This window comes from Cavia porcellus, unplaced genomic scaffold (assembly GCF_034190915.1).
Source record: "Cavia porcellus strain 051 isolate PalLab524CR breed Dunkin Hartley unplaced genomic scaffold, mCavPor4.1 scaffold_25, whole genome shotgun sequence".
NCBI classification, from domain to species: Eukaryota; Metazoa; Chordata; class Mammalia; order Rodentia; family Caviidae; genus Cavia; species Cavia porcellus.
In genome coordinates, this window is record NW_026947508.1 from 39,639,476 (window position 1) to 39,665,513 (window position 26,038).

At 36.3% G+C, this 26,038-nt stretch overlaps 1 protein-coding gene across 9 annotated transcripts in view; it reads left to right on the forward strand.

The window, feature by feature from the left end:
* Window positions 1-26,038, forward strand: part of Mast2 (microtubule associated serine/threonine kinase 2) — a 332,530-nt gene that overhangs the window by 196,208 nt on the left and 110,284 nt on the right. The window contains exons 1-2 of one of the 9 annotated variants that reach the window (XM_023561807.2): window positions 8,190-8,470; window positions 10,597-10,791. The exons of 7 other annotated variants lie outside the window; for them this stretch is intronic. In XM_023561807.2, coding sequence (XP_023417575.1) covers window positions 8,421-8,470; window positions 10,597-10,791 — 245 coding nt within the window. In that variant the 5' untranslated portion in view covers window positions 8,190-8,420. Of the gene's footprint in view, window positions 1-8,189; window positions 8,471-10,596; window positions 10,792-26,038 lie in introns of those variants that run through there. One more of the 9 variants, XM_023561812.2, reaches the window with a different exon arrangement.

Sequence of the window (26,038 nt, forward strand, 5' to 3'; positions counted from 1 at the left end):
CCTGGATGATATATATTGGTAGGAAGACAGTTTCAAAATCATCCTTTATTATTGTATTAGAAACAGGTCTCTCCATTTATGTCCTCTAATGTTTGTTTCATAAACGTGGGTGCCATATGGTTCTGTACATATATGTTTATACCTGCTAAATTTTCTTGATGAATTATACCTCTTTATCACTGCAGTGACCTACTTTGCTTCTTCAGACCAATTTTGACTTGGAGTCTGTTTTGTCAGACATGGGTGTAGCCACTCTTGCTTGCTTTTGGATTCCATTTCATTGGAATATCACTTTGTATCTCCACTTTTAGTCTGTGAGTGCATTACTCATCATGTAAATTTCTTGAAGACAACAAATAGTCATATCTTTTTTGTACTAGGAATCAAACTCGGGATCTTGTGCTTGCCAGGCAAGTGCTATGCCATTGAGCTATGTCCCTGCTCATTTTTTAATCTAGTTAGGTAGTATGTATCTTTTATTTGGTGAATTTGGATCATTGACATTCAGGTTCATTATTGAAAGATGGGTACTAGTTTCAATCATTTTTATATTTTTCTGTTGATTTGCATAATCTGTTTCTTTCTCTTATTTACCATTTTTCTCTCCTATTCATCTGTCCAGATAAAGGACACGAGATATAACTCTCATTCTCTAAAAATTAAACAGATTTTTTTTTACTTCATCATTATATATGGAGCACTATGCTGTCTCTCCTCCCCAGCTTATTGAGGATAGAGAGAAATCTGTTTCTTTTTTTTTAAGACAGAGTTTCACTATGTAGTTTAGGCTGGTCTTGAACTCACTATGTAGTCCATCCTGGACTCAGATTTCTGGTGATCCTCCTGGCTCAGCCTCTCTACTACTGACATCTACCTGACCCATTTACTATTATTAGTCTTCTCTTGAAAAGTATTAGATAAGTAATATGAGATCTCAGTTGTTGATTGTTTGTAGCATTTCCTGTGCAATCTGGCTTCATGAAGTCATCACCTGCACCTTTGTCTTCAAGAGTTCTACCTATTTTCTCTTCCAATGCATTTCTGTTTTAATGTTTATATCTTTGATCCATGTTGATTTTAGTTTAGTGCTTAGACATGTATCCCTAGTTTAGTTTAGTGGTGTTAGACATGTATCTAGTTTTAGTCTTCAGCATGCAGAAAGCCAGTTTTCTCCATCACTTATTTATTAAGGAGGCTTTCTTCCGGTGAATGTCTTCCAGTGAATTGTTTCTTCCAGTGAATTGGTACCTTTGTCAAAGATAAGGTGGCTGAGTGTTTTTGGAGTTGTGTCTGCTACTCTGCATCTTCTTATGTGTTCCACTGATCCTCTGGTCTTTTTTTTTCTTTTTCTTCTTCTTCTTTTTCAAATCAGAGTAGCTCTGTACTATAGTTTTTTTTTAATTTAAAGAGAAAAAACTAGACAAAGCAAGACAGTAAAAGGCTACAAGTAATACAGAATTTCAAGAGAAAAAATATACAGTAAGAATTCACTAGTAAATAGATTACATATTGTCATCTCAGAAACAGTTGTCCAGGTTACAAAATTAAAGCATACAAAGTGAACATTAATACAGTGAGATTGTTGACAGTTCTGTTCAATGATTCAACAAAAACTCAGTAATATGGTTTTCTATCCCACACGCTTAAATACTCTTGCAGTTGTATCCTTTAGATCACTTTCTTTCCTCCCTATTTTACGCTAACAATCACTCATTTTGGGTTCCATTACTCCCACAGTTCTTATAACTTTTTCTTTAAAGAGGAAAAGAAAAAAATATATATAAAACAAGAAACAAGACAAAACAAAACAGAACAACAACAACAAAAAAACCCCACAATGTGACAAAGCAAAACAGAGTCAGTTATAGTTTTAAGTCAGGAATTGTGATGCCCCCTGGCTTCCCTTTCTTGCCCAGAATTGCTTTTGCTATTCTAGGTCTTCTCTGATTCCTAATGAATTTTAGGATTATTTTCTCTTATTCTGTGAGGTTTTGGTTGGGATTGCATTAAATCTGTATAACAAATTTGGAAGTAAGGCCATTTTCACTATGTTTAGTCTTCTTACCCAAGATCAAGGATATCTTTCATTTTGTGATATCCTCATCAGTCTCTCTCTCTTTTTTTTAAAGAGCAGAATAAATATATGGAGAGAAAGAAAGGTTCTGTCTGAGAGACAGACTAAAGGAGTTCCAAGTAGGTTGCCAAAGACCCTGGGGATTTTTATAGAGTAAAACTACAAGGAGATGCACGTCTGAGGTAGGGAAAAATGAGAAATCACAAAGTTGGCACAAGGTGGGACAGATCTGTGGTCAACCAATAAGATTATCAGTATAATTGCTCAGCTAAAATTGATTAAATGAGTATCAAATGGGCAAGTGAGTCACATAAGCAAGTGGGTGTAGGAGTTAAATTACTGGTTCTTTCTGGCTTCCTCAAGGTGATGATACCTGTTTAGAATATCAGTCCCTGATGTTTATCCTTAAGAAGTATATGAGTGTATTTGTTTTATTTTTCATCTTGAGGTCTGCCCCACAGCTGGAGTTGTTTGCCTCCCCAACAGTTGCAAACTATCTGGTCTTCTGCAATGGCTTGTTTGAGGGCCCAGCCCTATCTGACTGCCTATAATATTTCTTTATTTTTTAAATTTTTATTTTATTTTAAAGAGGATAAAACAGAATAAAACCAATCAAAACAAACCAATGTAAGAGAGATAGGACTTCACAACATTATGAAATCAGAAGTTACTGTAATGCTTTTTGATATCTTCAAAATAGCTGCAGATAAAACTTCGGGCATAGTAAAAATCAAACAGAACAGAATCGAATAGAAACAATAAATACAAAGCAATGAATGCATCGAAGGATTTCAAAACTAGCCAGTAGTAAATCCAAAGTTGCTACCATAATATATCTTGTTATCCTTGAAATAGCTTCTTCTGCCATTGAATTTAACATAAACAAAACAAAAGAGAATAAAACCCAACCCAACAAGACAATGGAAACATATAGAGCCTCAAAATAAGACCATAAGGAATTAACAATGGCTACAACTCTAAGAAGGAGATTGCCCCTAGGTGCCACACTGCTTACTGATATCCTCTGAACCTATGATCAGACTACTGGCCCAAGATGTGCAATGTTAGTGAAACATCAAAGCACCATAGACATCCAGTTGTACTTTGCCTCGATAGCTATCATCACGGCCTGTGTTTCTCTGGATCAGCTGGTTGTTTACAGGGGTAGGGATGGGCATCTTATTTGCCAGCCTGTGTACTGGAAGGAACTGAGATCTGGATGTTCTCAGTCCAACAGCAGCCTGCGTATGGTGCTGGTTCCTATACTGGGCTTGTTTACTGGTGCAGTCATTGTTCTCTCTCTTCCCAGTCTGCATATGGTATTGACTCATGGGGAAAGGCTTGGGTCCAGCTGTTCCTAGTCTAGTGGCAGCCCACGTATGGCACTGGTCCCCAGACCGGGCTTGTTTTCCGCCTATAATATTTCTATCTAACTTAGCTTCGTGTAACATTCTCTCTGAAGAAATACCCCAAACTGCTATGAGGGAGTAATGGGTTATGACCTATCTGACTTTTTCAGGCTGAAGGAGGTTGTAGTTGTTGATTGGCAGTCAAAGATACTCTACACAATAGATCTTGATAGAGACCAGGCATTTTCATCCTTGGTAGGCTTACAACTCAAAGTCTGCACCTGATGATCTCAGTTGAAGACTTCCAAGTGATATAGTGGAAAGAAACTCCCAACCTGCTAGGTGTCTGGTATGAACTCATGTTCTCTAAAATCGAAGAATGAATTTTAGGAATAATGGAGGTTAATAGCACAATGAGAGAAAGAAAGCTTCTGTCCGAGAGACAAGACAGGAGTCCTGAGTGGGTTGCCCCCATCTCCTTTTTGTTTTTTTTTTTAGAGTAATTTAGTTTTCAATGTAGAAATCTTTTACTTTCTTTGATAGATTGACTCCTAAGTATTTTATTTTTTTGGATGCTTTTATGAAAAGGATTGTCTCCCTAATTTAACCTTAACTGAGGTTATTGTTTGTGTATGGAATGTTATTGATGTTTGAGTGTTGATTTTGTACCCAGTTATGTGACTGAATTTGGTTATTAAACCTGTTAAGTCTTGGCCACTGCCAGAGTGGGGACAGCCAGACTCAAGCCTCTCTCCATGAGTCAGCACTATTTGTGGACTGTGAAGGGAGAGAACAAGACCTCACTAGGAAGTGATCCCTGCCTGGAAGCCATATCATTTATCATTTTCAATTTTTTGTTGGGTTGGGTTTTATTCTCTTTTGTTTTTTTATGTTAAATCTGATGGCATGAGCAGCTATTTAAAAGATGGCAAGACATATTATAATAGCCATTTTGAATTTACTATTGGCTTGTTGTGAAGTCCTTGATTACATTCATTGTTTTGTTTTTATTATTTGTTCCATTGGATTTTTACTATGCCCAAAGGTATCTGCAACTATTTTGAAGACGACAAAAGGCATTGTAGTAAGTAACTATTGTTGGTTTTGTAAGATTTTGAATTCCTGTATCACTTATACTTGTTTATTTTGATTGGTTTTATTATTTTATTTTCCTTGGTTTTATCTTCTTTAAAAGAAAACACACACACAAATCTGTTAAGTCTATTAGTAGAGTTTTTGAGGTCTTCTATATGGAGTATCAAGTTATCTGCAAATAATGATAATTTAACTTTTTTCTTTCCTATTCCTTTTATTTCTCTATATTGTCTACTTGCTCTGGCTAATGATTCCAGAACTATATTAAATAGGAGTAGTAATAGGGAACATCCTTGTTCTTGAGTTTAGAATGAAAGCTTTCAGTTTTTGACCATTTAGTATAATGTTGACTGTTGATCTGTTTTCTGTAGAATTTTTATCATGAGTGGGTGCCAAACTTCATTAAAAGCTTTTTCTGCTTCTGTTGAAATGATCGTGTGGTTTTTGTCTTTGACACTGTAGTTATGGTATAGTGGATTTATTGATTTGGATATGTTGAGCCATCCCTGCATTGCTGGAATCAATTCCACTTTGTTATGGTGTTTAATCTTCTTGATGATTTGCTGCATTGTTTACTAGTGTTGTGGATAATTTTTACATTTATGTTCATTAGGGAGATTGGTCTGTAATTCTCTCTTTTGGTTTGGTCTTTTCTCTGGTTTTGGTATCAGGTAATACTTGCCTCCAGGAATGAGTTAGGGAGCGTTGCTTCCCTTTCAATTTGAAAGAAATCATTAACAGAGTAAAAAGACAACCCACAGGGTAAGAAAAAAATTTTAGCCAGTTGCTCCTCAGACAAGGACTAATATCTATTGCTCCTTACACAAAGTACTAATATCTAGAACATATAAAATCAGGTCCCCTAACTTCAAAGACCTAATCCAAAAATGAGCATTTGAGGTGAATACATACTTCTCAGTTGAAGAAGTACAAATGGCAAATAAATATATGAAAAAATGTTCAACATCACTGGTCATTTGGGAAATGCAAACTAAAACAACACTGAGATTCCACCTCACCCTGGAAAAAATGAGTTTTAGGAAAACTGAATGAATAACAAATGCTGGCAGAGCTATGGAGAAAAGGAAACACTTCTTCACTGTTGTTGGGAGTGTAGACTGGTGCAACCACTCTGGAAATCAGTGTAAAGATTCCTCAAAGCACTAGGACAGAGGTCCCATTTGATCAGCTATTCCTCTTCTTGATATTTTTCTAAAAGGATTAAAAGTGACATACCACAGCAATGTATGTTTATTTATTTATTTTATTTATTTTTTATCTTTTTGAGACAGGGTCTCACTGTGCAGTTCATTCTGGCCTTGAGCTCACTTTGTAGCCCAGGCTGGTCTCTAACTTGCAACGATCCTCCTGCCTCAGCCTCCGGAGTGCTGGGATGGCAAGCGTGCACCACCATGCCTGGCTTAGCAATATATGTTTATGGCAGCACAAGTTGTAATAACTAGATCTTGGAAACAATCCAAATGTCCATCAACAAGTAAATGGATTAAAAAAATGTGATTTTGTTTTCTTAGGTATATAATGGAGTCCTACTCTGCCAAATGTCTTAAGGATAAACTTGAGACATTTATTGCTAAATGGATGGACCTGGAAACCATACTTTTAAGTGAGATAAATCAGACACACACGTAAACATCAATTGTGTTGGTAGTGTGAGAAACTGAAATGAAAATAAAAACCAAATTGTATAAGACATACGGTAAAATGACAAGAAATTGCTCAAAAAGCAAAGAGAACTAGGGAGGGAGGAGGGAAAAAGGTAAGGAAAAGAAAAAATGAGAAAAGAAGAATAAAAGGGAGAGGGCTGGGAATAAAACTCAGCAGCACAGTACCTGCCTCGCAAGCCCAAGATCCTGAGTTTAATTCCCAGTACCCCAAAATGGAAACAAAGCTTTGTAAATAAGGGAGGAAAGAGGTGTTAAAGGGAGGGAGAAGGATAGGAGAGAAAAAAACCAAGGTATATCATGTACAGGTACGAATCCCCTATGATGAATGTGATCATTGTATATACCTAAATTGTTACTAATTAACTTAAAAAAAAAGAATAGCCAAGTGGTTCCTAATATTGATTTTAGGGAAAGACTGCTTATAGTCCTATAATTTGGTACTTCTTGAGAGTTGTTCAGTTTTTCAGAGAGCATCCAGTTATCTTTAGGAATTGTGGAGAACGGGGAATTTTGAAATGAGTTCTGAGGACTGAGGAATTGGGGTTAGTATATGGAGAGGAAAAATTAGTATGTAGTTACCAGACCCAGAGAATTCACTTGGGTGATTAAAACAGAAGAGTCACTATCAGCCATTTTAGACTCTGACCCTTAATAACAAATAGATTTTCCACTGTGACCCATCATATATGTTATATGTGCATATTTATACTATTTCAGTGATAGCAGTCAGAAAATTTCACAAAACAGTGATTACCTTTAGTATGTGTGAAGTGCTTTTGTTTTATTTTTTCTTTTAAAAAAACACATTGAATCTAGGGCTAGGGATTTAGCCAGTACAAAAGAAACATTTTAATCTGACTTCTAAAATTTATTTTACAAGTTACTAAAGAACTGTGAGCTATAGTTGAAAAAATACTGTTTCGAGTATGAATTAACCCTTTGAATATTACTCTAGGAAATGGTTTGACATACTTTCCTATCCAGATGAATGAAGAGTCTATCAGAGTTGGCTGGTATTCTGTCCCAGGGGATAAGACTTCAATTTATTCTTTGGCCCCCTGAGCTACTAGAGTTTAACTAATAGTTTAGTTTGATGACTGACTTTCTCCAGGTCTCCAGGTCAGGCTGTTTTTCTCATATGTTTTCCTATTTGTCTGGACATATCTCCTTCTTTAGACTGATAGATAGCTCCTAGGGGGCAAGATTTATAATAGGTAATACTTGCATAGTGCTTTCTTAGTGGAAGGCATATTTGTGTTTTATATGTATCAATCTGACCTGTATATTAGGATCCTTTATTTTCATTTTATAGATGGGGAAATCGAAGCATATATAAGTTAAGTAACTCACATTAGTAGAGCTCCTCTGCAGCTTATCTTAAAGATGAGTGCAAAGTTTCTCATAAAAATTATTTCATTGTTGGTTATTGGATGAAATTTAGCTCATTTCTGGGCTTATGATTTTTCTTACCACAAGGTTAAATAATGAAAGAGTATTAGGAACTGAATAATACAGTGGTGCCAAATTTTGAAGGACTATAGATTACTTTAATAGGTCAGATTCAGAATTTGATAATGACTATGCTTTGAGCCCTAACATTAAATATCTGCCATCATCCATTAATCCTGGTTTGACTATGCATAATGTTGCAGAAATTCCCATTTATTATTAACTCATTAATTTACCAATTTTGGATCTGTAATATTGTTTCTTCCAATTCTCTGCTTATTGCAACAACTGTTGTGTCCTGGACCTTGCCTCCTAGGTTAACAGTATTTCTGACACAGTGTGAGTTTTCAAGTTGGTATGTACAGTGTCTGCCAGAGCCTTTACTGCTGCCAAGTCTCAGGGTTGAAAGTTGCAACTGACTTGTGGGGGAGGGAGTTTAGTACTTGTCACTGACAAGGGAACAAGGTGCTCTCTGGGGCTCTGATTTGCTGCAGAGTGAGTGTGAATGATGTCAGGCAGATCAGAGGACAGCTGATTCATTTGGGATCTGGAACTCCTCACTGTGCCTCACCTCGGCCTCCTGGGCTCGTAGGTCTTTTGGGGGAGGGGGAAATTCTGAATATCATGTTTTTGGAGAAAGATTTTTAAAATTTTCCCCATAAGTTTGGTGAGCCTTTGTAAGTTTCTTTTGGGTGATATACTCCTTATGTGAGAGAACTTCCTACCTGGACTCTGGTGTGTAAAGGAATAACTTCAGTATCCAGCAAAATGATGAAACGAAGGAGAGAGAGACTGGGAGCACCATCCCTGCGGATTCAGTAAGGAGGCTGGGGTCTTTGACTGGAAATGATAAATATCAGGAAAAGAACTAATGTCAACTAACACCCAACTTTGTCTGCAGAAAGACATTGCTATTGAGATGCCTGTTAGGAAGAGGACTGGGCTGGCTTCAGTCATTCAGCATTTAAACAGTGGGCCCTGACATGCACTTGTGGAGTTTACAGCTCTGGAAACTGAGTTGGATATAATTTTAAGAGTTTTTAGGTGCCTAGAGAACTGGGTTAATAAGAATAGTTTTTTTTTCCACCTTGCTTTTAAAGCAAATATTTGTTTAAAGTTAATGTCAAAGCTGTAAGTACAAGCCCCAGTAATGCGAGAAACAGATGGAAGTGAAAAATGTCTCTTTTGACTGAAAAGGGTTTTTGCATTTTTGCCTTTGGCCTGTCACCTCAGACCCTCAGACCTGCTTTTGTCCACACTGGAATCTATCCTTTACGGTGTGCCTTGAATTTTATTTCTCTATTGGCTAATACAGAAACATATTTTATTAGGTGAAGATTTGAAAACTGGGAAGTTGGAGAAGGCCTCCTCTGCAGCATTGCTTTTATAAGAGCTGCTTAGACTTTTTTAATGAAGAAATGCTGAGAGAATTGATCAATTAGCAAATCAGGGAACAACAGTCCTAGAATTCATTTTGCCCCATTTACCTGTCTATATTATCTTGAACTGTCCTTGTTTAACTCCCAGCTGGAGGGAAAACTCTAAATAAATGTTTTTCTCCCAGTCTTTAGTGCTTACCTGCTGACACCAGGAGTCATAATTCTTCATTGGCCTCCTTTGGTTAATACCCTTTAGTGCCTGAGAATGCTGATTAATTGGATTACTAATTGTAGCAGACCCTAGGAAAAAGCACTTGTTTGAGATACATATATATAAGTAAATATTCATATTTTAAAAAATTTTATTGCCATATCTTGATTTAAAAAGTATAGATCATTAAAAAAAACTTCATCAATTAAAGTGTCAGAGATGAATTATTAGCAAAATGAAAAATTTACATGGAATTTTTAATTTAAGAAAATGTAAGCGATCAATAGTCATGATCTTTGTCTATTGGTACACTTGTATTCAGATCTTTGTTTTAGTAACTAAAATTGGGGAAGTACTCTGAGGAGCTACTAAGGACTTTATAAATCACCTTTGAATTTTCACACAAACCTTTTTTTAGATTCTAACCCACTATATAACCAGTTTGCAGAATAGTAATTCAGAGGAAAAGGCAAATGAGATTTGCTTTTCATGCATTTTTATAACCTCAATAATATATTTATCACAATGCCTAAGCTTAATAATATTTAAGATTCCAAAACTTTGTATGTGTTATTTAGGTTAACAAATACTTTTAGGGGCTGGGATTTAGCTCAGTGGCATAAATGCCTGCCCGGCAAGCACAAAAAAAAAAAAAAGAGCAAATACTTTTAATGGCTTGTTCTATGTTTAATTAATTTTAACCTAAAAACATTGTGAACCTGATTATTAGTTTTCATCATCTGTGCTGTGTTGTACCAGTAATAAATTAGAAATCTACTATCATCTGTTTTCAACCTAATCATTTTATTTAATAGTCTTCAATAAGACTTACTTATCAATATAACTAATATTTTTAGTGGAAAAAGAAAATGGAAAAACTGAAATTTAAATAGAAACAAAAGTTGTTATACAGAATTATGTGATATTATTTGTTATAGTCATTAGGGAAAAGTTAGCTAAATAAGTTGGTGTCATTTTAGATATAATCATAATTTATACATGTTTGAGAATGTTTATTTTTGTGGACATATTTCAGAAAGTTTTAGTCATCAAAAATGAAGTATTACCTGTTGCTTACCAGTTTATAACTCATACATTTACAGTGTTGTGTTTGCCCCAAGGCCAATTCTAAATACTTTGAATAGTCAAATGTAAGCTTTTGATTCTAACCCTGTGGATTGTCTTAGTTTCCTATTATCATTCTTTGCCAGCATTGATACTAGAGTATTTGAGAATGACATTTGACCACTTAACTTTTCTTGAGCCTCTTGCTTAAACTAACCCACTTTGAATGTGTTTCTTTTTGGTTATGTATCACTGACACTATTTTTTTCCTATTGTGATGCCTCATCAGAATCTCTACTCTTTGCCGGGGAGCTGATGTTAACCAACACATGTTCTCACCCTCATCGGCTCCAACTTTCTTCCTTGCTAAAGTCCCATTTAGTGCTGATTGTATTCTGGCTACTTCTCCTCTTGCCTTTTTCCTGACCCCACAAGCCCACAGCAGTCCTGGCAGTCCTTGTTCCAGCCGCCCACTGCAGTGGAGGTAAGGAGAACTGCCATGATGTGAATGTGAATTTTGGCAAGTGTTTTGGCTATATAGGTAAAACTAGCATTTCACTCCTTAATAGGCAAAAACTGAGTAAGAGTCAAGGCTTGTCACAGAGAAGAGTGAAAGGAATTTGTAGATCTCTGTTATGTCCAAAAGTTCAGGAAAAGGTGGGATAGCATGTTACTACTAAGATAGTTGGGCTCATCCACTGGACTTACCTGTGAACTGTGACTTGTCACTACCCCCATAGCATAAAAGAGTATTAATAATCTTTTGCACTAACAGGAAAATTTGCGTCCAGAACAGGGTAAATGACTTGCTCAAGTTAATGAAGATAGATTTCCTCCTGTTCCTTTCTACTTTTTTTCAACATTGTTTGAGTACGTGCTATGCGTTAAACACTGCTTTAAGTGTAGAAGACAAACAGTGACTGCAAAGTGCAGCCTCCATCCTCAGAAAATTTAGGTTCTAGTGGAGGGAGAGAGAAAAATAAGTTAAATATATATTTAACCTAACAGATAGAAGTGCTACTGAGAAAGATATAGTAGGATAAGGGAGAACAGGGAATGTGAGGACCAGCAGTTGATATTTTATGTAAATTAGTCAGGGAGATCTTCAGTGGTAAGCTGCAATATCAGAAAAGATGTGAAGGAAGTCTTGAACCAGAATGGAAATATCCAGAGGAAGACTATTTAGCCTGAAACAATAGTAAGTACTAACATTCTCATCTAGGAGCTCATTTCATGTGTCACTGTGCAGTGCAGAGTCCTGTGAAACAGGCATGGAATAAGTTATGTGATGAGTGTTAAGAAGCCAGGTCTAAGGTGTAGAGGTGACCCAGACTCAGTAGAACTGTAAAGCCCAGTATAGTACTTGTTTTTATGGTGAGTGAGATATTAAAGGATTTAAAGTGAAATAGTATCCTGCTTATAACATCAGAAGTTAGAAGCTACTCATGTAATCCCAATAAGAAACAATGGTTGTCTGAGCTTATGATGGTGCAGTTGTAAGAAGTAACAAATCAGGGATCTATTTTGAAGCTAGAATTGATAGGATTTGTTGATAGATGAAAGTGAGAAACAGAGAAGATATTAGGCTTAAATAGCTAGAAAATTGGAATTACCACTAACGAAGATTTGAAAATTATAAACAGCTACTTATACATGAGGTGACTAAAAAATACAAATAATGTATAAATTAAAAAATATATAACCCTAAAAGACACATTGGCATGAATGCCCCTCAGAACACTCTCCCTTGCTTAGAACACACATACGCTATTCTTGCTTTTCTTTGAAGCAGTTCTTTTTGGTTATGGTTATTTGGAGTTCTGTATGCTTCACTGGTCTGTATGTCAGTTTCCATTCTCATGTTTGGGAAATTTTCAGCTGTTCTGTAAACAGCTTCTTGATAGCATTTGTGTTGTCACCTTTTTCATTTATACCTATCAATCTTATGTTGTTTTTCTTTGCATCATCTTGCAGCTGTTCCTGATTCCTTGTTATTTTTAAAAGATCTTTCCTTTTCTGTTCACTAGCAATCTTGTCTTTGAGGTCTGAAATTCTATCTTAACTTTTGTTAAGAGGGTTTTGCCAACTTGTAATGGAATTTTTGATTTCCTTTGTGTCTCTTTGAATCTGCTTCATGCATTCTGTTTGTTTCTTATATTGTTCATTCAGAGTTTCCATCTTTTTGCATTATTCCTCTAATTTTTAAGCAATGTTTCTTTAGATGTGTTCAGCATTTCTTTCATTACTTTTATCATTTCTTCTTTTACCTGGGAGATTATTTCTGATCTGAGTTCTTTTATAACTTCCCGGAGTTGTTTCTTTACTTCAGTTGTTATCATTTCAGGACAGGTGTATGACTTACATCTTTTTCTGTGTCCATGTCTCCTAGGCTTGCTTGGGTTGGGCTGGAAGTTTGAGATTGCATTTTACTCTTCCATTTTGTCGTTTTCATGTATTTCTGGGTTTCCAGTGATGTTCCAAAGTTTCCCCGTGTGCTGGAGTTCAACACGTACATGTTCAGCTCCCAGGACTGACTTCAGACCCCTGCTAGCCCTTTGGAGGTCACTGGGCATGGCCCTCTCAAACACAGTCCTCTTTTATGTCTTAATGAGGTGTGATAAAAAATACAGTGAATATTACTGCAGAGTGCCATCCACTGGCAAGATGGGCTGGTACAAACACAATGCATCCTCATCCACCTTATTCACTGGATCTGACACTATGTTACTTCTTTCTGGCTCTTCCTCAAAGTCAAAATGAGCACAAAAGGTAAACGTTTTGAATCAGTTCAGGATATCAAAGTAACGATGACCATGCAACTAAAGACCAAAAAAGACTTTCAGAACTGTACTAGGAAGCGGCAAGAACATGTTCAGGGTATAGGAGAGTATTTTGAAATTTAATGACAGTGCGTCTTTTACTGTAATGAGAATTTAAAAATTTAAACACACTGTATTTAAAAAAATTAAACTGCATACATGCAGAGAGAAATATTGGGGTCTGAATTACAAATATATAATTAGAAATTGAGAACATATAAATGGTATGTCATTAGATTTATGAGTAAAGTAAATCCAGTGAATAACTATTAATAGAGAGTAAGAAATGTCGATGTATTGAATCCAGGTGCAGTCTGACTTTTACAGGGTAAGGAAATAATGGTGAACTAGCCAAGAAGAAACTGAAAAAAGAATAACTGTTCTGGAAGAACCAAGAGATACCATGGAAACCAATTAAAAATATGTTAAAAAAAAAAAAAGAAGGTATGCTTGATCAATAGGTGTTTGTTATCTTTTATTTTTTAAAAAAGAAAAAAGTAACCTTAAGAAACTAAAGAATAGCCAGGCATGGTGGCTCATGCCTGTAATCCCAGCACTTGGAGGCTGAGGCAGGAGGATCTTTGTGAGTTGGAGGCCAGCATAGGCTATAAAGTGAGCTCAAGACCAGCCTGAACTGCATAGAGAGACCCTGTCTCAAAAAGACAAAAAAAAAAAAAAAAAAAAGAAAAGAAACTAAAAAACAGAAACAATACATTATACAGGTTTAAGTGACATAATTTGATGTAGAAGCTCCAATTTTACAGACAGTTTAGGACAGTGTTAGATTACCATAGGACACTGTCAGGGGCTGACTCCTCCCAGAAGGCATTTCTTTGAAAGGTATTGGTCCTTGGTGTGTAAGACTGAGAAAAATAGTGACTAACACCCACAGCCTGAGGTATCTAGTCTTAACATATGGATTAAAGTAGGAGTACCTCTTGATGTCTGTGGTCTTAGGAGCACACAATCTGAGGTAATGTCTGGCAGTGTTGGGCTTGAAAAGTTGTTAAATTTCATGAGTTTTTTCCTGCCCTAATTAGTTCATGTTTGGTCACTGTATTAGTGTTTCATTTCACTTATCCCATGTAAAATACCAATTCAATGGTATGACAAGGTTTTAGCTAGTTTGTGGAATATTTTTGTGTTCCTTTAAATAATTTTGAGATTCTAATATGCAGTTATTTGCAGATACTTTGGCCATTTTGAGGACTATTTTTAGGTTTTGTTTGGTAGGATATTAGCATTTGGGACTGGGTTTTCCATTCTATGGAAACAATTCAGTCTGAGTGCTTTACTTGATAACTATGTAATATGAGTTTTTTCACTCAGGCTGGTGTAAATGTGAACTGTTTGTAGCCTTCTTTGAGCTTTGGGAAGTATACCACCTTGATAATTTTCTTAGACAGTTTTTTTTATTCACATGCACTGATTAGTGCTCAGCAAAATCTTGAGGAAAACCCACCTGCAGGTCTTCTGAGTTCTTACTATATAGCTTTCTTCATTCTTATACTGTACTTTGCAAATTCTAGCCAGTTTAACCTCATATAAATTCTCAATTTTGTCCCATCAACTCAGGGACCTTACTGGGCTTAAAAGAATATTTCTTTCTTGTGTTGCTTACTACACATGTTCCACTGTAGTAAGCTGGGGGAAATCTTAGGGGTTATTATGTATGTTTTGCTTATGTCTAACATCTGTTGCAACACATATTTCATTTAGTGTTCAAAAAAATTTTCTTTTGTCTGCCTGGCAAGTATGAGGTTGTAAGTTTGATTCCCCAGTACCTCTCCCCCAAATATTTTTTTGGACACAAGTTTTTGCTGTTGTCCAAGGCTAGCCTGGACTTAAGTGATCAGTCTCAACCTCCCAGATAGTTGGTACCACCACTCCCAGATGATTTTTTTTTTTTTGTATTTAATGTATCAAGACAGGTCTGGTCTCCATTTTCCCTTCATGATATAGAAGAGAAGATAAATCTTCCTAATATTATGTGCTTCTGTTTCTATTGTCAAAGATTATTGGCTGACTGGTTTCTATGGTCTATAAACCTAATTGAGATGAAACAATCTTTTTATGCTTGTTGGTCAAGAAAACTTGAAAAATGAAATAAGGAATAAGATAAGTAACATTTGGTAAACATTTACTGAGTACTGAACATTTTTCTAAGTGATTTATATATTTTAATTTATTTAATCTTCAGAATACTCTGATGAGATGTATGACAGAAGTTCATCTTCCTGATGAGGTGAATAGTATATGAAATATATTTTATAAACAAAGACTCTGGTTCAGAGAGGTTTAAGAAAGTCACTAATAAGCAATAAAAATTTATTTTGAATTCTACAACATTTTAAACCAGTATCTATGATCTCATGCCTTTTGTTGTAATGTTTATTGATGAAACATACAATTGAGTAATATTTAATAAGTTAACAAATACTGAGCATTTAGTAGCCCCTTGGCACTGTTCTAAGTACTTTATATCTGTAGTCCTGTTTATAAAAAACTTCTGTTCCCCTTTAGATTTTTGTCATTCCGTTTTGTCATCCTTTACCCTTGCTCATTTCTACTATTCATTGGTTTAGTTTTATTCTCTGTATTCACATTTATAATCTAGCAAAGGCTGTCTTGCTTCCCTCACACTAGCCCACCCTGTGTCATCCAGGGTGTTCTTTATTTTGCTTTTTTGTCTTTTGCTCAGCTCAAGCTCGCTCTGCAGTGCTAGTGTCTTACTCTTTACTTTTCAAATAAACTTTAACACTGATTTTTGCTAAGCAAGAAACAAAAAACAAACAAAAAAAGAGAATCTAGGAGAGAATTGGGGTTTAGTGTACACAATGATAGACTTCTGTTCTACAAAATCCTCACTATGAATATGTGCCTGTTGAATTTTATTGTTAGCAGATGAGCAAGTGGAAGGAAAAGGGAAATGGTTCCAGTAAACAATGTTAGCAGGACAAGAACCAAAAATTGAGAGCTACTGGTAGCAAATTTGTTTCAAAATAGACCTAAAAGACAGGGAACTAAGATGTGCACGCTGTCACCTACCAGTGGCCGTATTGGGATGTCTTTTATTCATTTTGGAATATAACTATTGTTATGGACTGAACTGTGTTCAGATTCCTAACATGGGTACCTCAGAATATGACTGTATTTGGAAATGAAGTCTTTAATTAATATTAAGCAAAGTCAGTGGGGGTAAATTCTAATCACTTATTACTTATAAAAGAGGGGATTAAGATATAAACACATACAAAGAAAAGCCACATGAAAACTTAGGGAGATTACATGCATGTGTGTGATCCCAGAACTTGGGAGACTAAAGCAAGAGGATTGCTATGAGTTGGAGGCCAGCATGAGGTAGACAGCAATACTTTATGTCGGAAAAAAACCCCCAAACAACAGCAATAACAACAACAAAAAAAGTATCCCCCCCAAAAAGAAAGAAGAAAACATAGAAGACAGTAATTTATAAACCAAGGAGCAAGGTCTTAGAAGGAACCAATCCTGCCAACATCTGGCTCTTGGACTCCCAAACTATAAGGAAATATATTTCTGTTTAAGTCACTCAATCTGTGATATTTTGTTCTGGCAGCCCTAGCAAACTGATAAAGCCCTTGAGTCTTGGCTTCATTTCTCCACAAAGAGCTGAAACAAACAAACACAACCAAAACAAAACTTTCATTTGCTTAGAGTATTGTGAGAACCATCCCTGCTCAAAATTCTGCTTCTTTATTGACTACATCTTAGAAATGGTCTTAGAACCTTAACAGTTGTTGCCCATAACTTGAAGGATAATTAAGACATAGTTTTGAAATTAAGTCTACTGTGTACATTTGTGTTTCTGCCTTGATTAAATGGGATATATCTGTTACAGATTCATCTTGATATTAGCTATTTTGTGTACGTGTGTGTGTGTGTGTATATGGGGGGATAATGGGAATAGAACCTGGGACTTTTACACAAAGCTCCATCACTCAGCTTGCTGGTTTTTTTTTTTTTTTTTTTTTTCTTTTGAGACAAGGTTTTGCTAAGTCATTTAAAGTACCCATGCTGGACTTACCTTGTGATCCTCCTGCCTTAGTCTCCTAGAATGCTGAAATTACAGGTGTGCTACCACACTAATTTTAGCTTACTCATAAGTGTCTTAGATGGGTAAAATCAACCCTAAGAGACTAAATAATGGTGACTGTCACTTGGATTGAATTAGTAATTTCTAACCTTTAGCTTTTTTAAAAATATGATTCTAGGACTGGAAGTTTAACTCAGCGGCATAAGCACCTGCCTGGCAAGTGGGAGGTTATGAGTTTGATTTCTGATACCAAAAAACAAACAAACAAGAAAAAGATTCTAGCCTATTGGTTGGTAATCAGATATAGTCATTATACATTTTAGTGTAACCCTATTTGATATATATAATGATTTGACTGCTGTCCCTGAAGAAAAGATGCAGTTCTATTGCTAACTAGTCACTGGTCCAGTAGTAGGTCTACTGACAATAGAAGTTTGGTGTTGGCAACTTTCCGGAACGCAGGATAATTAAGATTTTTTTTTCTTATTTATTTATTTTTTGTCTTTTTTTTCGTTTTTATCGGTACCAGGGATTGAACTGAAGACTACCTGCTTGCAAGGCAGGTGCTTATGCTGCTGAGCTAAATCCCCAGCCCCGATAATTAAGATTTTGAATCACTTTTGAATTGCTTATAGACTTTATTTGTTCTAAAGTGACAGAATTTGAAGCAAGAAATCCTTATGAGCTGGGCATGGTGGCATAAGCCTGTAATCCTAGCACTTGGGAGGGTGAGGAAAGAAGATTCCCATAAGTTTGAGGCCAGCCTGGATTTCATAGTGAGTTCAAGGCCAGCCTGGACTACATAGTGAGACGCTGTCAGGGGGAAAAACCCTTATAAGAGTGGGCTTTGTGTTGTAAAGATTCTAGCTTTAAGCCGCTTCCTCTTACATAGTGATTCTTTCCATACAATGTCTAATAGTAAGTTATTCTGACTTTGCTAGAGCTTCCTCAGCAACAAGGAGTCTTTTACTGACTTTTGCAGCCATTAGTGCCACTCAGCCATCTAGCCCCTCCTGTGTCACATGTGTAATAGGCTTTCTGTCTCCAGAAAGACTGATATGGCAAAAGGACAGGTGTTCATTTGGGCTTCCTCCAAAACGAGGCAGCCTTGGAACTCCCATTTCGGTAGTGCCAAGATTATTTTTTGCCAAAGAAAAAGTACTATTTTCATTTTACCAACATCTGCTTTTTTTTGGTCTTTCTCATTTTTAAATAACAGCTTTTCAAAGTAATTCCAAAAGATGAATATCTGTAGAACTTTTTTTTTAAATTTTATTTAAGGTGAAAAAAGAAAAAAAAAAAAACCAGAAAAAGGGTACAAGTTATACAGAATTTCAGAAAAAACAAACAATAGGAAATCACTAGTTAATAGATTACATATTGTCATCTTAGAAATAGTTTTTCAAGTTCCAAAATTAAAGCATATAGAGTGGACATTCAGACAGTGAGACATGCAAGCAGTTCTATTCAATGATCCAGTAAAACTCGGTATATAGTAACCTATCTTATACACTTAAATATATATGCAGTTATGTCCTTTAGAGCACTTTCTTTTCCTCTTTTGTACAATGACAATTACACATTTTTATTACTCCCACTGTTCTTAGTACTTTTTTTTGAAGGAAGTAAAACCAAATGTGACATAACAGGACAGAGTCAGTCAAATCAAAAGGATGGACATAATACATAATGTAAAAACAAAATACAAGGTGATCAACAATGGTTACCATAATGTCTCTTGCTATCTTAAAAAGAATTGCCTATATCATCAGTTATAATAAAATTGAATAAAACAGTAAAGAATAAGACCAGTAAAACCAAAACATTGGAGACATTAGAGGACTTCAAAAGAAGATAATAGTCAACCAAAATGGGCATCATAATGAATCTTATTTTCTTCATAGTTGTTGCCTATACTTTCGAACTTTGTACTATAACACATAACAGAATAGAGGAAAATCAGTCAAAACAAGATGGTGAGAGCAACACAGGGTTTCAAATCAAGTTAATAGGAAATCAATGTGGGTTACTATAATATATCCTGCTATTTTTTATTTATTTTTCCCTTAATTAAAAGGATAAAAATGAAAAAGTAGATAATAAAAAGGAGATTGAGATAAAAAAGAAGGCATAACAACAAAACAGCGCAGGTCAAAACATAGCCTTTTAAGCAAAATAGTGTTTCACCACAAGATAATCTCGACATAAAAAGTAGTTACCATAGTGTCTTCTTCCCTTAAAATCTTTGGGTATAACTTTGTATACTGTAGCATCAAACGTATCAAGACAATGTAAAACCGTTCAAGAGAATGACAGTATTACAGGGTATTTAGAATCAACTAACAGAAAATAAACAATGGTTTCTGTATAATCTCCTTGTCTATAAAAGTTTTTGTTTATATTATCACATATAATAAAATCCAATAAGATACAACACATTAAAACCAATGGAGACAGAAGAAAAAAGCTTGATGGGACTTCAAAACAAGAGGATATTAAATCAGCACTACCTATTATGATGTCTTGTTTTCTCCAAAATGGCTGTTCCTACCATCCAACCTTCTCTGCCTCATTTCTGTTGAGCTCTTTTTCTGTCATTAGTTGTCAGTTTGTCCTCTTCATTTCGCTTTCTGCTCCATTCATTGTGGCCTTTCTGCCACTGTTTCTGGAATCCTTGTATTTTTCATTTTTAGAATATCCTGCAGTATTCTCTGTAGAGTTGAATTGGTGGTTGCAAATTCCCCTAGTTCCTCTTTATCCTGGAAGCACCTTGTTTTTCCATCAATTTCTAGGGACAGTTGTGCAGGATATATCAATCTTGGCTGGCTGGAGGTTATTATCTTTCAAAGCTTGAATTATTTCCCCCCACGCTCTTCGTGATTTGATGGTTTGTGCTGAGAAGTCTGCTGTAATTCTGATGGGTGTTTCCTTGTAAGTGATCTATTTGTTGTCTTTGACAGCTTTTAATATTCTGTTCTTATGTTAGATTTCTGGAATTTTGATTATTATATGCCTGGGTGTAGCTCTGTTTGGTTGTAGGTGGCTGGGATCCTGTATGCCTCATACATCTGAGTATCTTTGCCTTTTGCTAAATTAGGGAAATTCTTCTGGATTATTTCTGTGAATAGCTTTTGTAGTTCATTTGTTTGAGTCCCTACTTCTTCTTTTATGCTCTTAATTCTTAAGTTGTAGATCCTCTTATCATCTTCTAGCCTTTGTATTATTGCTGTTTGTTTTCTTGTTATTTTTAAGAAGTTTTTCATTTCATGCTCCCACCTTACAAATCTGTCCTCCAGTTCTGATAATCTATCCTTAGTTTCTTTCAAGCTGTTATGCCAGCTTTCAATAGAGTTTTTAGTTTCCTGGTAATCTCTTTGAACCTGCTTCACGTATTCTATGTTTTCTCCATCAAACAATTCTCCCCTTTTTTTCTGTTCTTCCATTCCACCATCTGTTTTTTCTTGGGCCGTGCTTAGCATTTCTCTAACTATTCTACTTATTTCTTGCTTTATTTCATTAAATACTTCATTTTTGAACTCGTCTATGAGGCTCCGGAGATATTGCTTTATGTCTATTGGTGCCGTGTCTGATATTGCTTGTTTTCTGTCTTCATTCTCTTTTGCATTTACCTTTCCTGGATCAGTGTTCTCAGGATTGGGGACTGAGGATCCTTTCTTATTGCTTCCTCTTCCCATACTTTTTGTTCCTTCCATACAAGTGTATATAGGAGGCCCAGTTTTTTTTTTTTTTCCTCTTTGACTGTTACAGTTTGTTTGAATCTGCTTGCTAGGTGTTCCTGCCCACTGTAGTGTACTAGGGAGACACAGACCTGGGCATCCTCTGCTGGGCCTGCCCCTCCAGGTCAACCTACTAAATGCTTCACTGCTAGGGTGCACGGCCAGGCGCAGGGACCTGGTTTGGGCTAGCCTGCTGGATCTTAGTCTGTGCCGTCACCAGGCCAAACATTCCCCATCTATCCTGCTTGAAAGGGGAATATGCGACTAAAGTCACTTCAGCGCCCTGTTCCGGCTAATTTGCCCGGTCCCAGAATGTCCTCTGTTGAAGCCTCCTAGTCTATGAAAGGGTCCCCATTTCTCTCACTCACTGCAGGTTGATGCAGGGCTCCCTACCAATCCCACTCTCAACACCGTTTGGTTCGCCGATTCTGTAGAACTTGTTTTTATCTTGCTCCAACCATGTATCAGTCATAAGCATATAACTTCACTTTTTCCTACCTCTGTTTTCTAAAATGGTAGTTGGTGGTATATCAGGATTGCAGTAAAGGAGTTAGTATATGTCAAATTGAGACTAGTACCAGCCATTGCAGAAAAACTCACATATTTTGCTGATCCTTTGTACTTCATTATACTTCCATTAATTTTATAGTCTTTCCCAATAATTTTCTCATATTTTGTCTTTCTCATGGAAAGCTTTAGATGCCTTTTACCATATATTCTTATCATGTAAACCTTGTTCCTGGCTGATTCAGACTTTAGTGGCTGGGTGCTCTTGTGCTTCTCATGCAACTTGCTAACTGAAAATTGACCCACTAGCCTTGCTAGGACAAGAATGAAAAAGAGAAGCATATTAAAGGGCTGGGGATTTAGCTCAGTGGCATAAGCACTTGCTTGGCAAGCATGAGGTTGTGAGTTCAATCCCTGGTACCAAGGGGAAGAGAGAGAGAGAGAGAGAGAGAGAGAGAGAGAGAGAGAGAGAGAGAGAGAAGCATGTTGAATTACATTGTTTTAAAAGCATATCTTATGCTGCACATGATGGTGCATCACTGGTAGTCCCAGGTATTCCAAATGCTGAGGCAAGAGAATTCTAAGTTCAACGCCAGCCTGGGAAATTTAATGAGATGCTGTCCCAAAGTAAATTTTTTTTAAAAGCTAGTGATATAACTTATGGTAATTTGTTTGTCTAGCATTAGCAAGGCCTTTAGTTGGGGTGGAGTGGGTATTATACAGCAGTTTGAAATTCAGTTAGAAACAGTTTTTAGCTATTCATTTATCATCTGTGTCAGGGAAAGACTGACTTCAGGGAATCTTCAGGAGAAGTGATTTTCTTCTAGTAAAAGGAACATCCATTTTCTTTGTTACATGAATATACAGTATGTCCTCAAGTTATGACAAGCCTGACATATGAACAACTTTGGCTGTGACTGAAATTTTAGTTTTAACTTACAACCAAAATGTTGAGTTAAGGAGCTAGGGATTTAGGTCAGTAGCACAAGCACCTGTCTGGCAAGTGTGAGGTTGTGAGTTCAATTCCCAGTACAAAAAGAAAAAGCCTTGAATTAAGCCCTGCATGCAAGCTTTTTGTGTTTCTGGATGGTCTCAGATATACAGTAAACCCTTAAAAGAATTTTGGAAGGAACATTACAGCATTCTTTCCTGTATGGAGTTGATTGAGAAATCCTGGGCCAGTGTCTTATTAAGGACCTGGAGATCTGCCTGTATAGAGGAGAGAAACTTTAGAGGCTTTGTAGAGGAGCCTGCACCTTCAGTTGACAACTTGAGCTACAAGTAATTCTCGGGAACAAATTGAATTCGTCTGTCAAAGGTCCACTATAAATGGTAGTAAGGAACATATTATTCATTGCTTATAAGAGGTTGCAGGGCTGGCACAAGTCTCCTCAAAAGACTGCACATACTGTGAATCAGATTTAGTGCAGGAAACAGAAATTCACAAGATTGACCTACACTGGATGCTCACAGAGTCAGACATAGAAGAGTGCAAAATATCTGTCCACATGCTAGAAATCTGAAGACCTGGAGCCCACAAGTATGTCCCGTATGAGTCAGCAACAGGAGGCTGAAGGATCTTCTATGGAATACTCAGAGGAATCTGTACCAGGAGGTCAAAGGGTTGGTGCTAAAAGCTAACGAGTCAGCACTAGCAAGCTAAAAGGCCAGTGGTGGAAGCTAAAGACTGTGCACAGAAAGCCACAAGACAATGCCCAAGACAAAAGTGAAGCCCAAAGCTCCTCCAAAGATATCAGCCACAAGGAAGATCAGCTGAAATTCTTCCATCTGGTTCTCCTTTTAGACCCTCTTTTATACCATTCCAGCAACAGTCTTCCTTAAAGTGGATTTTCCACACCCAGAACCATGCTGATTCAGTTCAGCTGGTTGTTTCACACTCAAGTTGACAATTAGCCACTACAATCACCACTTATTAATACAATAACCAGACACATTTCCTTAACTGTAGTCTCCAATAGCAGATTTGTAAAGAATTAAAATGTCTTGATTTATTCAGACTTATATTGATATAGCAGTTGTATGTGTACAATTCTTACTGCACTCATTTCCACACCAAAAACAAGTATTCAAAACATACTCATAATTCAAACTTAAGACCACAATACCTTGACTAACTTAATTACAAACAGATATCTTAAAAAGTGGAAATGTATATGCTTCACAACAACTCCAAAAATGCATTTAATGCTAAACAATGATTAAAATACTAAAAAGAAAATTAAAAATCACACATATAATTAAAAAATTTATAATTTGTTTACAAAGTGCAACATACCAATGCAGTGTATCTGCGTTAAAAAATATGGCTCCTCAAGTTTTAAAACTCCTTTGTTTTTCATTTATTTACATGATTTAACACTACTTAAAATCAACATATTATTGCATTGAAATCATAGTAGGTGAGAGTTATTATAATTACAATTCTAGCTTCCTCAACAATTAACTTCAAAAATAGGGCATGGCAACTTTAGGAGATACCCCAAGGGGTCTCCTGCACTCCCCATATACTCTTCCTTTCCCCTAGTGTAGAGTTACTCTGGTAAAAGCCCTCAAGTCATATTTACTATTGTCAGGTTCCTTTTCAACAACCACATTCTTTTCTGCTTCATCCTTAAAATCTACAGCCCCATTGGAGCCTCCATTCTGGCCAAACTCAGAATGCTTCAAATCACCTTGCTGGGCTCTCTGCTCTCAATTCCCAACATTGGTCCATTCTAAAGCCCTCAACAATAACCATGCCTTTGCCCCAACATTAGACTGCCTTAAAATTTCTTCTTTCATCCAGGCAAAATCTCTGGACTTAGGCAAAATGCAAACTTTCTGCCACAACACATACTGCCTGGGATCCAATAGCTAACGCAGTCCATCTTCCCAATAGAAGCTTCCTGAACCTCATTCTTATTCACAGCAGTTCCATTAGTACTCTGGTTTTCCAAATTCTGACCAGAGTCTCCATAGTTTAAAGTGTTCCTGGGCTGCTTTTTTAGCTGGTTCTCAAAATCTTTCCAAACTCTTTCCATAAACCAGTTCCAGAGTCCCTTGAGCCACACAACCAGGCAACATCATTAGCAGTGACCCCACTCCTGGTACCAATTTTGTATTAATCAGTGCTTTCAAGACCTTGCAGGACTAGGACAAAGCTCCTCAAAGACTATACTTACTCTGAATCAGATTTAATACAAGACACGGAAATTTACAAGATTGACCTACAGTGGATTGGTACAAAAGAGACAATAATCAACATGTACAAAGTTACAATTAGGAGGAATAAATTCTAGTGTTTTATTACTAGCATAGTGATTGTGGTTAATATATTGTATATTTCAACATGGCCAAAATAGAAGATACTGCCATAAAAGATATTGCCATAAAAAAAGATGAGCTATTTGAAATGATGGAAACATATTAGCTTAATTGATCATTGCACAGTATATACATGTATGTCACATTTTCCCTATACATTATACAATTTTAAACAATTGGACTGGAGATGTAGCTCAGTGGTAGAGTGCTTGCTTAATGTTTGGAAGGTCCTGGGATGGAGTCTCAGTACAACAATAAAATTATGGCATGGGTAAAACTGTATTATGGATTAAAGCTAACACTCATCCCTCATCATGTATTACAATTTTATTTTCATTTCTCCTTAGTCTCTTCAGAGCAACTTGGTAGTGTTTCCTCAACTTTTATGATCTTTACAGTTTGGAAAATTGCAAACCAATTATTTGATAAAATGTCTTCTATTTCAATTTGTTTTATATTTACTTGTGAGTGAATCTTTAGGAATATTGCAAAAAGGACATCATGTTCTTGCATGCTATCAGATAATGTAGACTTTGATTTTGTCCCATTACTATGAAATTAATCCTGATCAGTTGAGTTAAAGTGGTTTCCTGTCAGGTTTCCACTATAAAGTTACTTTTTCAAACCCTTTATGACTGGTAAGTATTTTGTGAAATTATGTAAGTATTCTCTTGCTCATCAAAAACATTTTTTTTAAAAAAAATTCAAACTGTGAAGGGGCAACCCATTTGGGACCCCTGCCTTCTCTTAGGAACTATTCCTATTCCTTATCCCTGCTGGACATGGTGACACATGAAGTGGTAGAATTACTGTGAGTTTGAGACCAAGCTAGACTACATAGTGAGTTCAAGGCCAGTCTGAACTACATAGCAAGACCCTATCTCAAGAAATGACAATAACCACAGCAAAAAATTCTATTCCCTACAAATGACTCAAATTTACCCTTTATAGCAAAGTAGTGCTCTCTCTCTCTTCTCTCTCTCTCTCTTGCTTTCTCTCTCTCTTGCTTTCTCTCTCTCTCTCTCTCTCTCTCTCTCTCTCTCTCTCTCTCTCTCGTTCTCACTAAGTAGTTCAGGCTGGCCTCAAACTTGCAACAATCCTCCTGCCTCAGCCATTCAAGTACTAGGATTACAGGCATGCACCATCGAATGAAACTTCTATTTTTCACTTTTTAACAAATTTCATACTAATTTCCATAGTGGTTATAGTAGTTTACATTACACTTTGTTATTGGAGTATGGTTGAATCTCTGTGTTATTTTAATTTGCATCT